Source organism: Alternaria metachromatica (genome assembly GCF_023757995.1).
Source record: "Alternaria metachromatica strain BMP 0045 chromosome Unknown scaffold_15, whole genome shotgun sequence".
NCBI lineage: Eukaryota > Fungi > Ascomycota > Dothideomycetes > Pleosporales > Pleosporaceae > Alternaria > Alternaria metachromatica.
This window is the reverse complement of record NW_026055506.1, coordinates 562826-577938: the sequence shown is the minus strand read 5'-3', so window position 1 is coordinate 577938 and position 15113 is coordinate 562826. Positions and strand designations below refer to the sequence as shown.

Here is a 15113-nt window from a genome sequence, read left to right as displayed (position 1 = left end):
ATGCAAAATTCGAGCCACAGAAGAGTAATGTAGACCTCCAAGTTACTTGCTTCTTATCATAGTACCCGCGCAGGCATCTAGCTTGTCGCTTAGATGAGTTGCATCTCCCTTACCGAAACCCACCCATGATGTGCGCAAAAGCAACTGACACCGAAGATCCCTTACTCCACCACCCTGCGTCTTGCATTTCAGCCCCCAAGAGTCCAGTATCACGACCTTCACCATCTCGCGGGGTTCACCCAGCCAGATAATGCGGTGAACTTTTCGAGCGCGGGAAGCGCGATCGCGCATGAATCGCGTCCCGCTCGCTTTTCGATAGTCGAAGTGGAGTGCAGTGGAGATGGCGGCCGAGCAGAGTTTCAGATCGCGTATAGCAACATTCTGGGGTCTTGGAACTGGCGGTGTAGACCACGTTTTTCTTCCTTTGGCACAGATGAGGCGTTTGCACGGCTAAGGGGTCGGCGTCGGCAGTCGTGGGTGGGAACGGTCGGGGCCGAGTTGCCGCTTGGGCTGATGTCGTGATGCGTGGTGCGTGATGTCTTGCAGCGCAGGGCGTATTGCGCAATGGGAGGGAGATCACTGCAGCAGGAAGTGAAGGATCATGTGCTAATGAGTTTGTTCATTGATATGGGTACAGAGGACTAGCCTCTCGCAGTGCTACAACTGCAGACCCGACTATGTGGTTGGCTATACTACTGAATTGCATTCTCGTGCGATCTTCGGCACTGAGTGGCTCATCCTCCAACAAAAAGAAACAAAGAGGCTCGAGGCCTGTGTAGTGACTCAAAGGTCTGGTATCATAGATGCAAAGCGCCGCCGAACTCCAAATGACAAAATCATGTCCAATCGTAAAGTATGTATGCGAAGCGAAGGTCGTAAAGGTGAAGTGTTGACTGGGTATCGCGACAGCCCCGATGCTTGTACAGCAGCAAGCGGTGCGTGGTGACGCAAGAAGCTGTCAGGTGTGTATCAGTCGCTTCGAGTGCTTTCGGCAGGCTGCAGGTATTACAGAGATCACTGCAAGCCGTAATGTTCGAGGTGCGAAGATGGCTGGAATGTTGAAGTGACACTGGCGTTCATATCCAGCGTCCAGCGCCCTTTTGTTGAGTGCCGTACTCTGATTCGAAGTTGAAGCGGAAAGCAGAAGTTTCTGATGGTGATGGGTAATGTATTAGAGGCTGGGATCGATGTGAAGATGTGGAGCCCCGGTTGAATTCACCGCTTGGAGAGTTCGGAGAATAGGGTGTTGGGGGTCGGTCGGCAATAGACGAAGCAACACTGGACTTCCTCCGTACACGCTCGGGCTTTCGTATCGAGCTGGTGGGTGACTTTAGTGAAGCCATGTCGGTTAATGATGGTGTTCTTGGAGGGAACTCGTATGTGCTAAGCTCTTTCTCGAACATGGAAGTGGCTCTGGGTGATACATGTTCGCGTAAGACAGCTGGTCGGATGCCGTACTTCTCCGGTCGTTGGGTGTATTGGCTGGGCCGTCTCCACGATTCAAATTCGGCATCGTCTAGTGGTGTGACAGCTCGCAGAGAGAAGCCTCGCATCCTTCTTTGAGATCGTTTCCAGCAGAAGAGAAGGGCGACGGCAACCGCCGTCAGGACGAGGATGCCTACGACGGCACCAAGGATGATCCAGACTTTCGTTTCTTGCTCCATAGTTGTAACGAGGGTGTGTATGTGAGTGTGAGAGTTGAATGGGACTGCTTTCGTTTAATGGTAAAACTTTGTCGCGATCGTCTTTGTTGAAGGCGTGATGGTGTATTGGAAGGAAGATCCAAAAAGAAGATATGAAGGAGTGATGTCGATCAGGTCACGACCATGCTGGCTGTGGCTGCGGTTGATGCGGCTACACCTGAGAGGTGGCGGTCGACGAAACGATGGTAGGTACCTTGAGCCCACTTCTGTCTGATATGAACCTTGGAGGGCGATGCGGATAAAGTAGTGCGGGAAGGCGGAGGGGCTCGAGAGCGGAGACCTGGGTCATGCGTGTACCCTCGCTCCACAACCGCAGTAGGCAATGACGGTATGCTATTAGCGCCACGAAACGAGGCAGCACAAAGAACAGTCCTTCGGTAAATGCCAACGACGGCGCACCGAGAGAGAGGAGCGTTGCGGGTTATAGACACCGGACTAGCTTGGCTTGAGGCGAGATGCAGGTACAAAAGCGTACCTGATGGTGGGTTGCGAAGTTTGTTAGTACGGCAGACTCAAGCAAATATCGGTGAGCAGTGCACTAAGAGCAATCCATGATGGGCTAATTTCGACAACCTTGGAACGACACCCCGCCGTTGAAGATGGCGCAAGTCCCAGGATAGGCAATTCCACCGTGCCTGCTGCAGGGGCCTGACACTCCCGTCCAGTATATGCCATCCCAAAGCCGTGAAGCGGGCAACGTGGCGTTGTCGAGGTCAGCACGATGTTGGTCTTTGACAGCACATCATGACCTCAGAACGAATCCAGGGGCAGAAGTCGCATCAGCCTCAGCAACCTGACACTGAGGGCTTGATAGCAGATGCGACAGCACACCCGTTCGTCGTTGCCGTGCAGCTCTACCCCGGAAAAAACTTTTTTTTTCTTCTTGATTCTCCTTGCATCGCTAGAGGGCGGAGCACGAATGAGACAAGCAAACGCTCAGTACGCCTGAAGGGGCGTGTGTCGGTCGGAAACTTCGCTTGAGCAGGGCGCTGACACGACGTCGATCTATCAAACCACACTAACGGCTTTGGGTATCGCTCCCATTCCAGGCACTGGCCAATCCCGTGTCGGGCTTTAGGTGCGTCCCGCGATAGCTTCCCCTCAAGGTTCTTTATCTTAGCCCTTGACGGAGCGCATCCAGATCTTGCTGGTGTGCGTTCCGTTCCCAAGCCCATTGCAGCTGCAGCTTGTCACCAGCCTCGACTCGCTTCTGCCGAAATCAAGTTTCCAAGTTTCGACGCCGAGATCTGGAGCGCGAGCGATACAGACAGCTACTGGTCGATATAACGAATGGGTTATAGACTAGAAGCCGAGCGTTCCTGACTATCGCAATACCTGGCACCGAGGGCCTGCCATGCAGCAAACCGGGCCACATAGCGCAAACTGCGCCGACAGTGTCCCCTGCACGAACGGTTGCTTGGTCGCCAGCGTGCCAGGTCATTCATTGCTGATAATCTCCGATGCTTCATCGCGGAGCCGTTTTGTCGACCGCCAATAGCGCTTGAGAGCCTTCACCGGACCTTCTTGAAACACAGCAAATCTGGTCGACTCTGGTTGAGCAACGAGTCCAACGCCGCCATGCACATTCGCTACAGTGATATGAGAGCCGTCGACTGGGGCTTGCAGTTTGCTACGCTACCTCCATGCGACTAATCATAGTGTACTGGTAATGCATCATCTGGACTCATCACTGCCACCAAAGCGACATGTCTAGGCAGCTAGCGGCACACGTCGAAAACTCTCCGAAGCATATTTTGCGTTTCACAGGAGTTCTTACCGTCGCCGATGCTCGCAATGTCACCTAGAAGCCACGGGGTAGCGCTGAAGTACCGTTCTGTCAAGAAACGCTTCAGTGATGGCTTTGAAATAATGCAGTACACAAATAGCATGTTCTGAGGTTCTCCTACTCAATCCCTCACAAGGAGCATCCACGCTGGAAATAGGGCCCGCTCCTGATTCCGCGGCCATCATGATCTTCGCGCCCGTCTCGCAACCGAAATGAGACTTGCAGTCTATGCCAAGACCAGAAAGGCTTCCCAGTCTGCATCCACTTTGTCCCTCATATCGCTATTATCGTTATATCCGAGATCAAGGGAACATCCTGCTCTGTTAAGGGTTGCGACGAGAATACCAGCAAGGCTAGATGTCTAGACCTTCTCATTCGGCATCCCTTGGGTCAAGGGTACCTAGCAGAGATCCGACTTTGCGAACGCGCCTTTGCCGCCAGGCCGAGCAACACGGCTGGTACCTGTAGCTGGAACATAGCGCCAGGGCGACTTCGTTCTACCGGCTAAACTGCGCAACTTGCACGTGTACTATCACCGTCGACCAAGCGTGGGACGCCCAAGCCACGAACCGATAGTGGTAGTGCCCCAGATCGAGCGCACATAGCGGCGGCAACTCTCGTCGGCAGCCAGTGCGAGGAATACGGCAAGAGTTATGGAGATACCCATGAAGGCTGCATCGTCGTGTGTGATGCGTAGTGCGTCGCAGATATTGGATTGCTTTTTCTGATATCTCCTGATCTACTAGATTGTGGAGAGAAAATGCTTGTGGCTGTCTTGTTGTCATTGGTGCGACCAAAGTAGAAGGTGTCAAGACCGCAGCTCGCATCGAACATCTCTTGCTGCCACCAATGAGGGCTCGGATGCGGCATGTCCTCAGCTAAGCTCAGCCGCAACTTCAACACCAGCATCGTGAGCTCCTGAATTTCGTGAGAAGGCGACGGCGCACACCCTACGCTGTTCTGGGTCTCGGCACCGAAGTCCAGCCGTCATGACCTCACCCAAGAACCGAGTCATTGAGATGAAGATGAACGCTTTGCCTCTCGAACAAGAAGAAGGCCCGGCACCACTTCAGGCTCATCACACACCGCACTCTCCATTCGAGCAAGATTTTCAAGATCAGAATTCTCCTAGACTACGCATCGGCTCTGGGGGCATCCGAAGTACCACTTCTTATCCTCAAGGTTCTTGACTATACTTGTGGCTCTTCTACCGGGCTTCCCAGGATTGTGTAGTGGGAGCGTGGGGCATCGTGTGGGTACCAGCCAACACCGACACCATATAACGGACTTATTATTGCCCATGGAATTTCTCGACCACCGACGAATACGCTACACGGCGAAAAGTTTCCCATGCCCTGCTTGCCAAATTCATGATCCGGATTTGTCGGCATTCAATGTATTAGCAGCGGGTGATGTCGGAAGCTACGACTTCGCATCATGGTCAGCTGGACTGCCCATGTGTCGTTCGCATGTCGTGAACGGTGACGCTTGCGCAGGTGTTCCTTCAGTCGGCTTGACGCTACCGCTCACTGCAAGCCAGCTTTGAAATCAAACATGAGTCGCTGGGACTCCGTTCCGGATGACAGGCTTTTGTGCGTCGGATGACAGCTGCATCCACATGCGCCCTTCTTACCCGACCACTACGACTCGTACCGTCTGCACGCGATTTATGTGTGACAGGTACATATTGAATGTCAATGTTAGACATCCCGCGTCGCTTGCGAAACATGTGTTCGTGGGGGCGGCTGTGCACACATCCGTAGATTGATTACTATAGTAAGCGCTCAATGATGCTTATAATAATCAGAGATAGATTGATACTCACTTCGCTTGCTGCAAGTGCAAGGAAGAGGCAAAGTCGCGGACTGCTGATCGAGTGTTGAGGAGCTGCATGCAAGGCTTCCTGGCTGTTGGTGTTGGATGCGACACTGAGATCTGAACAAGATCGCATTCAATACGCAGAGATGCTAAATGCGTGTTGGAGCATGCATCTCGGTCCATTGGCTGCGAGGTCTTAGTACGGCCACCACGAAGCGATCAGCAAGACAATCGCGACTTCATGGGAATTACCGGGCACCTGACTGGTCTTGCGAAACTCTCTTATCATGGTGAGTAGATTTACTTTTGCTGTTGCAGAACGGTCATGAACAGCCGCGTATTCCCAGAGTTGCACTCTGCCGCCTTCATCAGGGTACTGAATCGTCCGGGAAATTCAGCCGCCGCCAATGACATTCTACTCCCTCACTGCGGACCTTCACATGTCTTTCCAGATCCTCTCGATGCCTCCTCGTCCAACTTTGCGCACAATGTCATCAAGAACAAGCCACTGAATCACCACCCCCAACATGATCATCATCGTGACGATTTGTCAGGGAACAAGGGAACTCTACTCCAGAGTATGCTGGAGAGTGCGCGCTACGATATCGGGGCCGACATCGTACCAAACTCTGAGTGAACCTTGATCTCGTTGCGGGGACCGAACGAGTTTCACCTACTGCACACCAACGGTAGCGACACGGCTATATGCCCATCTCCATCTTACAGATGCATGTCTGCGCGGCTCGACGATGGTAAACCATCTCCCCACTGCGGATCTAAGCTCGTAATGCGCGCAACACAACCGTCTTTCACAATCTCCTGCAAGCATCCGCGTCCCGGAGTCGTGTCCGCGCTATTCACATACGACAAACCTTATAAGCGACCTCGCTCACCCTTCCAGCTTCCCACCAGCCTCGCTGTAGTTCCCGAACGACAGGAACGTTTTCCAAGTGCCACCGCCCCTTCTGTCATTCTCCAGACATGCACACGCATGCGAGATGGGGCTGGATTGCAGCTCGTGTAGACATGTGAGAGCAGGTTTGCCGAATGACAAACGCGCGACTTCGGTCTTCAAACCTCCGCTGTAGATCATGGAGATGCAAGAACGGGCTCGGTCCGTTGCCGGGCTAATCTTGCGCCACCTTATACGCCATTGCCCTGGACGGGAAAGAGATAACCCATCTCCTCGTTTGTTGTGGCTTGTTTCTACCAGCCGTGCTGCTCTTCACGGGGTAAGTGTAGATGATCGGCATTGAATGTTCCTGGTAGCTATATGTACTTCTACAGATCGCCAAATCCGGTTCGCGATGCAATGGCGTGAGAATGGGGTGATCGGGATCAGACAGTCTGGTAACGCAAGTGCGAAGAAGGGGTAAGCGGATGCCCAGGAGCCGTTGTAAACCTTGTCGGCGTGGCCGAACGTGGAGAAGCGGCATGTCGTGAGTCGGCATGTCGCAACTGAACTCGTCAGTGCGTCGCTTGCGCAATACGGTTGCGCGTGCAGAATAAGGGTTGGATATGCGTTGATCAGCGAAGTTCATCGAACCATGCTGAGAAGGGTTCGACAAGAGAGTGCGGGCGCGACGATACCGAATGCGAGTATTGGGTGATGTCGAACAGGAAGCTGCTGTCAAGTCGGACCTGCAAGCCTGGCTGAGAGCGAGAGAAGCGTCGGAGGACGACTTGATTGAGACGCTGGTGCATTTCTTGGTTCGCTGCCGTTATTTGTCAAGTATTTTTTTTGGACATCTAGAAGGCGAAGTGACATTCCTGCTAAGGGCCTAGGTACCGGAGTACGAGCCGTGTACCTGAAAAATTAATAGTCAGTAATGTGTAGATGCTCGTTCAAGACGCAGAACAGCGATCAGGAGAGACAATGCAATAGAGTAAACCGCATGAGTATCGACTGGAATTGCTATGGCCACAACCCCGAAGAGGTCTAACGTTACAGTAGATGGAAGGACCCTTCCCATTTTCGTGCCTTGAACGCCTTAAGAACTTGAGCCAACAGATAGTTCCCTTAGAACTCATACCAGGCTCAAGCGCACCTTCCTCTTTCCAGTGCTCTCTTCAAGCTCATCCGTGATCCTGACAGTCACCTTCTCAAACAGCTCGATAGTCCGCTTGACATCGCCCTTGATGCTCAGCACATAGTTCTCGGCATCAAAATCAGCTTCTGGCTCCGGTGTGGCGAGATCCCTCAATCTGATGAGACTTTCGATTCCAAATCTTGGTACAAAGACCACGAAACCATTGGAGAAGATCTTCATAACGAAACCTTCCTCGTTGATGTCCTTGCCCTTAAGTGCTTGGCCAACGTAGTACTCAATGGAAGCGCGACCGGCCATTTGTGCGTTGCGATGGCGCACGTTGATGTTCTTGCACACAGCCTCAAGCTTGGCTTTTGACTGTAGGCTGGGATCCAACTGCTCGTATTCAATGGCAGCAGCAAGCTGGCGATGTGCTTCGAGATCAGCGTAGCGGCGAATCGGGGATGTGAAGTGAGTGTAGATCTCGCTCGCAAGACCATAATGCCTGAACTCGGGGTACGCTTGTGTTCCGGCACAGAAGTACTCTGCGGACATCATGCAACGCGTCGCCATAATCCTGACAAGAGTGTTGAAGAACGGGTTGCTGGGATCAACACACTTATCAAGTGAGTCAGCCAAAGCTTTGGAACTGTCTGTCTTAAGCTCCATTCCCTTCTTGACCTTGAGTTGGTTGTCTAGCTCTTCGAAGTTGGTTTTTGGAGGGGCAGCGTGACGACGAAGCAGCGCTGTTTGCGGGAAGGCCTCGTAGTTCTTTGCAGCGACACTGATGTTGGCGAGCAACATGAACTCCTCCACAAGCGAGTTGGTATCAAGATGCTTCTTGGTTTGGACGTCTGCCGGGTCTGATGTCTCAGATTCAGTTCGGACCTTTACTTCTGGCGAAGACAGGTTCAAAGCTCCAGCATCCATTCGCTTTTGCTTCAACTTCTTGGAAAGCATGAGCAGAGTTCGCATACCCTTCGTGAGGTCGTCCTGCTGCGAGGCGTCGTCTATGCGGATTTGGGCTTGTTCGTAGCTGAAGGCTTCTCTCGACCGAATGACGGACTTGGTGAAGTAGGAAGAGACGATGTCAGCATCCTCTGTGACCTCCCAAATTACCGAGAAAGCGTAACGCTCTACATATGGCTTCAAGGAGCACAGGTCTGTCCCTAGAAGCATAGGCAACATGTCTATGCGCTTGTCGACTAGGTAAACGGTCGTTCCGCGCTGGCTGGCTTCCTTGTCCATGGCGTTGTTCGGCTTAACGAAATGAGACACGTCCGCAATATGGACACCGACTTGATAGTTGCCATTCGGCAGCTTGTGGGCATGGAGAGCATCGTCGATGTCAACACAACCAACCGGATCGATAGAGCATACCAAGAGGTCGCGGAGATCCTTGCGTCCCTTCCAGCCCGGATCCTCCAAGCTAGTTGGCACTTTCCAGTCGTGACCTTCTGCGGGTAAACAGTCAAGGACCGTCTTTGGGAAGGGCTTGTATTGAACATCCCACTCCAGTAGCAAAGCTTCGGTCTCTGCGCCCTTGGACTCAAGCTCGCCGAGCGATCGTACAAAATGGCCGACCGGATATCGAGAGTCTCTATCCCAGGAGTCGATTGTCGCCAGAACGCGTTGACCAAGGAGCTCTCCAGCTTGTCGTGTTCGTATCCGAATCTTGGGAATGCGCTTGTCCATTGGGACAAGGAATACGGTCTGTTGTTGTCTGCTCGATTTCGAAGAGGAGCGAACAGAATCGCGATCAATGTGGCCCACGTATTGTCTCCAATTCCGCTTGATGACACCCACTACGCGCGCAGTTGGCTGTGGCCTGCCCTCTATAGTCTGCCCATGTACACGCTTGACCTCCTCTTGTAGCGCTCGTCGCTCTCTCTCTGGGATGACGTTTTCGCCTTCCTCGGCCTCTGCGTTATCGTTCTTGTTCACCGTCTCCTCTTCAATGATCTTGGTTGAAGGCGCCTTCCACTGATCCTTAGGCAGTACTTCAACAACTACGACATCGCCAGAGACAGCCCGGTTGCTGTTCTCACGCCCTAGAATGAGGAGCGATTTGTCGAATGCGGGCACGTGAACCGAGCCTTCCAGATAGTTGTATGGGGAGACGTTGAAAATGCCTTGGTGTAAGGTTCCAGCTTTCACGCCAGTCATCATCTTCGAGACCGTGTAATGTTCGGAGTAGAAGATTTCTGGCTTTTTCGACCTGACTTCTCGCTGCTCTTGTGCTGCGCTGATCATATCTAGAAGCTCATCGGAGTTTTCGAGGCCAGAGACAAAGTCGGACAGAGTCTTGCCTGGGACTTTCTCGGCCTTGGCTTTCCGCAGGTTGTCTCTATCGTCGGTGATCATTACTACCGTAGGGATGCGCGTCTGTTTCTTGCTCCGCTTTTGAACAGCCTCCGTGATGTGTTGGTTGTACCACTGCACGGCTTTGCGCACAGCTCGGTCGTTTCGATCATTGATCGTTTCTCCAGCTTCCCGTGCTACATACGTCTCTTGCCTAAACTCGTTGAAAAATACGTAGAAACGCTTTCCTTCGTTCTTGGTCAAGGAGATCAGACGATGATACAGAGGCAGGGAGCGGTTCTTGACTTCCTCTAGCACGGTTTGCAGGACAATAACATCATGAAAAGCGGTTTCAACCTCGAACAAGTCCATTCCAGTAAGGAAAGCATTCGTATCTGGGATGAGATATTGGCCATTTGGGAAGTCCTTGGATCCTGCTGGTGTGTCTGATAGGACGAATGGTGCGACTGAAAAAGGTTAGTCTAACTCTGCATGTGGAGTTTCGCGGTCAAACCTTTCTTCGAGTAGTCGGTCGGCGCAATCTCTAGACATGCCCTGCAAAGATTGGACGAGCATGGAATGTCCTGTCGCAGATACAGTTCTCTCACAATTTTCTGGACCTTGCCACTTTTCGTAGACCGCACGTAGATCTTGCTGGACAGGTTGGATTGGCCATGATCGGCAGCGGTCGACCGCTTCAGACTGAAGTACTCCATGTTTGCGCAAGGTGTGTTGATTGTTGAACCCCGAAGGCGCGGAGTGATCGTGTTTGCGAAAGATTGGTGGATGCCAAGATATCAAAAGATCCTAGCTCCACTAGCTCCGCACCATGACGGAGCTCCCAGGTGGGCCTCACAGCAACCAACATCACCTGGGCAGAGCTCCAATACTACGACTCCAGGCACCGAAGCCGCACATCACCAATATATAACCGCCTACTTCGATATTCGCAATGTCTTCACTAGACCCGCCGACGTACCTCACCTCTATCCAGAACAACATCCGCGCCCGGCCTATATCATGGGAAGGAGCTGTACGAGCTAAGACCATCACCGACGAAGACCTCAAGAAGATCAAGTCAATCGATAAAGTGCGCAAGGAACAGAGGAAGCAGACTATCGAGTCAGATGTGGATAGCTTCGTGACACTGCTAGTGGGCGGAAATGGGTCGCAGAGCATCTTCGAGGCAGCTGCGAAGCGCCAAGACATTATCCACTACATGCTGGTCTTGCTGGGAGATATGATTGATGGTAGGACACGTGGAGTCTCTCTAGAAAGGCGATGAAGCTCATACACTTCCAGACATACCCGCCCTCACATCAGCCCTCGTCCAGCACCCAGCGCCCTACAAGCCTTTCCTACCACTCTTGAAGGCTTCATCCAACAACGAAGACCCCGTACCGCTCCTGACGTCTTCCGTCCTATCCGGCCTTCTGTCTAATGCTGTCACAACATCTGCCAAGAACACTCCCCAGCTCGATGAGGCCTTAGCGCAGCTCTTCACCTACCTCTCCACACTCGCAAAGGCATCCGACGCTGGTCTGCAGGATATCGCTGTACGGGAATACTCGGCCGTATTGCGCAGCACCAAGTCTAGGCGCATATTCTGGAAGCAAAGGAAGGAGACACTTAGCCCTCTGTTTGATATCCTGAGAGCTGCGGCCGGGTCTGCCAAAGACACGGACTCGACCCTGTACAGTGGTGGTGCCAGTATTCGCAGTACAACGGATGGTGGTATTGCTGGTGGTGTTGGCCTCCAGCTTCTATACCATGTATTACTCGTCATCTGGCAGCTCAGCTTTGAGGGCGAGCTCGTAGGCGAAGGACTTCAGGAGTACAGTCCCTTCCCTTTCTCACGTTTCGCAAACATTAACACCTTACAGGGAACACGACATCGTCATCCTCTACACGCAACTCCTCAAGGTCTCGCCTAAGGAGAAGACCACTCGTCTCCTCCTTTCCACCCTCGTAAACCTTTTGACCACGAACCGCAACACGCTACTTCCAACGGCCGTACTCGCGCGTCTACCTGCTCTCCTCTCGAGCTTGAAATCACGACATCTGACCGATGAGGATGCCCTTGAAGACCTACAGGCCCTGACCGATCTCCTCGAGGAGTACACCAAGACACAGACTACCTTTGACGAGTACGCTGCCGAGCTGCAGTCGGGCCACCTTCGCTGGTCACCACCGCATCGTAACGCCACGTTCTGGAAAGAGAATGCGCGTCGCATCTTAGAAGACAACAAGGGTGAACTACCCCGAAAGCTTGCGGAGATTCTATCTAAGAGCTGGGACAACGACAAGCAGGTATTGGCTATTGGCTGCAACGACGTAGCATGTTTGGTCAAGGAAGTGCCAGAGAAGCGACAACAGCTTGAGAAGTTGGGGCTGAAGGGCAGGGTTATGGAGCTGATGCAAGAGGCAGATGAGAGCGTACGGTGGGAGAGCTTGAGAGCTGTTGGTGAATGGATGCGATACAGCTTTGAATCGAAGACTGAGCTGCCACTCAGATAATCGGCGTTAGTGGGAAGGGGTGATTGTAAACACTATCAAGCGTGTGAGTGCTTTCCTGTTTGTAAATTCTCGTTATACGGGACCCATCGTAGAATGCTAGGCCCATCCAGTACATGTTCAGTCAATCCATGGTGGTCTTCGTGCTCCCTTGTCCCTTTCCTTGAAGATCGGAGCCCAAAGGCTCAATGCATGATACTGAGCCTTGAGCTCCAGAAACTGCATTCACTACAATCTTCAAGAGCATTCCATAATTGCTCAAGCCAGCTCATCGGTCTCTAATCTGGACTATACATCAGCACTTCATGACGTATAGGATGATCGAGTCCGGTATGGCGAACTACAACCCGAGCAAGATGGTTCGTCTAAGAACACAGAGCGCGCAAGTCTGCTATGACATGATGCGCTATGCTGATGAAGTGTGGCGGACAAGTTTGGTCGAACGAAGTCGGGAAGACACCACCGTCTTTTAACACGCCAAAAGATCGGTCGTCTTACTTTCGTCATCATTCTTGAAAAAAGGTCTGCATCTCGTATGACTGAAATTCACGATAGCAGAGGGAAGTTGCGTAGAGTCACGCATTGTGGGAGAGGAAGTTGGTTTGACAACACTGTTCAAGAAGCGTTGAAGTAGCTCTTGCGAAGAGGAAACAGCAGTGTTCAATGCGGGGAGGACACATACGGACAGTGAGGAACAGAGGGGAGTATTTGAGAGTATTGGGCTTTTGGAAGATAAAAAATTGATTTGACAGTCACAAAGGTTGGTGTGATGTGATATGGTAGGAAACCATGAGTCTCTGATTTCAGCGCAAGAGCTGTTCAAGTCTTCGACAACACGAAGGCGGCTTCTATGGATGACGAATGTTGCTTCAAGTTTGGGCTGTTCGTTCTGCTTTGCCTACCAGTACGTGTATCTCATCACTTCTAAGGATAGTGCATAGTTGGATATCATCACGATAGTAGTCGCCACATGTATATGTCTGTATCGTAGAATGCTGATCACTACGCACTCAGACCAAATACCGTTCTACTCAATCACACAGCACGCTCAGCCAAGTCTCAAACCCCAAAGACAAGGCAGCATCGGCTTCACCGCTGACCTTCCGTCAAGACTGACCCGTATTCCCTCATAATCGCAATTACAACCCTCCGATCTCCTCAACATCCAAACCTCGGATCTCGTACCCATAGCTACGGCAAGCACCGAAATCGCCAATTAATCTACCAGTATCTGAGACGGTCTGGACTTGCGGTTTCTCCCTTCATCCTACCATGACACTGGTGTTGGTACAGAGTATCTAGCGTCGCATTCCGCTCTCCCCGAACGGCATCCTGCGTGAACGATTCGTTAGCAAAGGATATTAGACAAGCAAACTTGCTTCTTCCCTCCCATTCCCAATCCCCTCAGTTCTACAATACAGGTACCGGTGCGAATAGAACAAACCTACCCGCTTCCGCCTCCATAGCCTTGAACAGATCATTCCAGTCTAGTACACACTTCCCCTTACGGCGTGACCGAAACCCGTCGTCCCAAATTAGGCGCGTCGAAACGTGCTAGAACGTTGCCTTTTTCTTCTACCAACTTTGATCGACCGGGTAATGCTTTGTTTGCTCGAAACATCCGCTACCGGAGAAAATCATGGACTGAAAGTGCTGCTTTTGTGCTATCAATTGTATTTTTGTGTGGCTTTCTTAGATCTTCGAATGAGCGCCTCTGAATAACACTTTGAGGCTTTGTTGAATGCTACCTTGCGCCTCTTTCCGAAGTCGTGTCGAGGAGATACTACCTTTGACCGTGTCAATGGTCAACGGTCAACGGTCAGAGGAGGACAATACCCGAGAACCTGGTTGACAGATTCTGGTTCCGAGTCGTCTCAATGAAACTATAGTGATCCGCGCATTACCTAGGTATGCAGGTACATAGTTTCCCCCTTCGCGGTTGTAGATCGTACTGCGAACCACAGAAGGGTTGAAACGTTTTTGTGGTACTGTACCTGACTTTGGTGCGCGGTAGCGATATGAGGGACCGTACCGTGAGGCTGGATGCAGGTACGAGACCCAGGTACCAAATCTGGTGCAACATTTGGCAGATGAGGCTATTTGGCAGAAGGTGTGTTCTAGGGCTGCTCCCGGGGGAAATGCTTCGACGGTTAATGAGCTTGCTTTTCTAGTCGTCACGTAAACTTTTGGATCTTCGAATCGATGGAATAGCAGTTTAGCCTTGGGTTCGTCTCGATTATCCGGCTCTTACGCAAGCAGAGAACATCTTTTTTGTTTCACTCTTCGGCGTCGAGGCTGGGGAACCATTGGCTTGGCAATTAGCTTTCTTTTCGCTCAGATCTCGGAGAGATGCGAAGATTCCAAGGTTGGTTCTGAATAGACGAAGAAAGTCGTCTTGTTTCAACTGTAAGTGTACCATAAACTGAAAGTACACGTTGTATCTCCCAGCACCACGTTTTCCTACATGACGTATTGTATATCTTTACGATGAGATATGATTAGTATGCATGACAGAAAGCGCGAGCTTCTTCGTAGCTATGACAGCTATGTGATCTGAGCGACAGCGGGTCAAAGAAGCCCTTGAACAAGCGGGAGCCTTGTCGAGCGGATCGCCAATATCCACGATGCTTGCTTCTTGCGCATATCATATTTCCGGTGGTACTCCAGGGAGAGCCGGTTTGGTCCGAGAGCCTTTGCAAAGCGGGTAAAAGCTTCATACGCCAGGTCGATGCTCAAGAAAAGAATGGAGATCTTCACACATACCACTGCCCACAAACGATGGCGTCGAGAGCGGCTGTCTCGGTTGCCGCGGTCCATCAGACATTGTGGTGTTGGAGGCGTTGGAAACCACCTGGCGCTAAGCTGGTACATTACCTAGCGTTGTATGAGTGATCTTGCCAGAAAAACAACAACAATAAGATTTGCATACGCAATAGTAGCGACAACAAACCCCGCTTGTCC

General features: G+C 51.8%; 3 protein-coding genes across 3 annotated transcripts; 1 reads left to right on the top strand and 2 right to left on the bottom strand.

The window, feature by feature from the left end:
* Window positions 1-1076: 1076 nt before the first annotated feature.
* Window positions 1077-1664, bottom strand: J4E83_006741 (uncharacterized protein; the record flags this gene model as incomplete). The annotated part of the gene is made up of 1 exon (XM_049333651.1): window positions 1077-1664. One exon carries the CDS (start codon window positions 1662-1664, stop codon window positions 1077-1079), a length of 588 nt encoding a protein of 195 aa, XP_049187373.1.
* Window positions 1665-7334: 5670 nt separating this feature from the next.
* On the bottom strand, window positions 7335-10354 carry J4E83_006740 (uncharacterized protein; the record flags this gene model as incomplete). The annotated part of the gene is made up of 2 exons (XM_049333650.1): window positions 7335-10105; window positions 10153-10354. 2 exons carry the CDS (start codon window positions 10352-10354, stop codon window positions 7335-7337), a joined length of 2973 nt encoding a protein of 990 aa, XP_049187372.1.
* Window positions 10355-10590: 236 nt separating this feature from the next.
* Window positions 10591-12155, top strand: J4E83_006739 (uncharacterized protein; the record flags this gene model as incomplete). Its single annotated transcript, XM_049333649.1, has 3 exons — window positions 10591-10888; window positions 10941-11472; window positions 11522-12155. 3 exons carry the CDS (start codon window positions 10591-10593, stop codon window positions 12153-12155), a joined length of 1464 nt encoding a protein of 487 aa, XP_049187371.1.
* Window positions 12156-15113: the final 2958 nt, after the last annotated feature.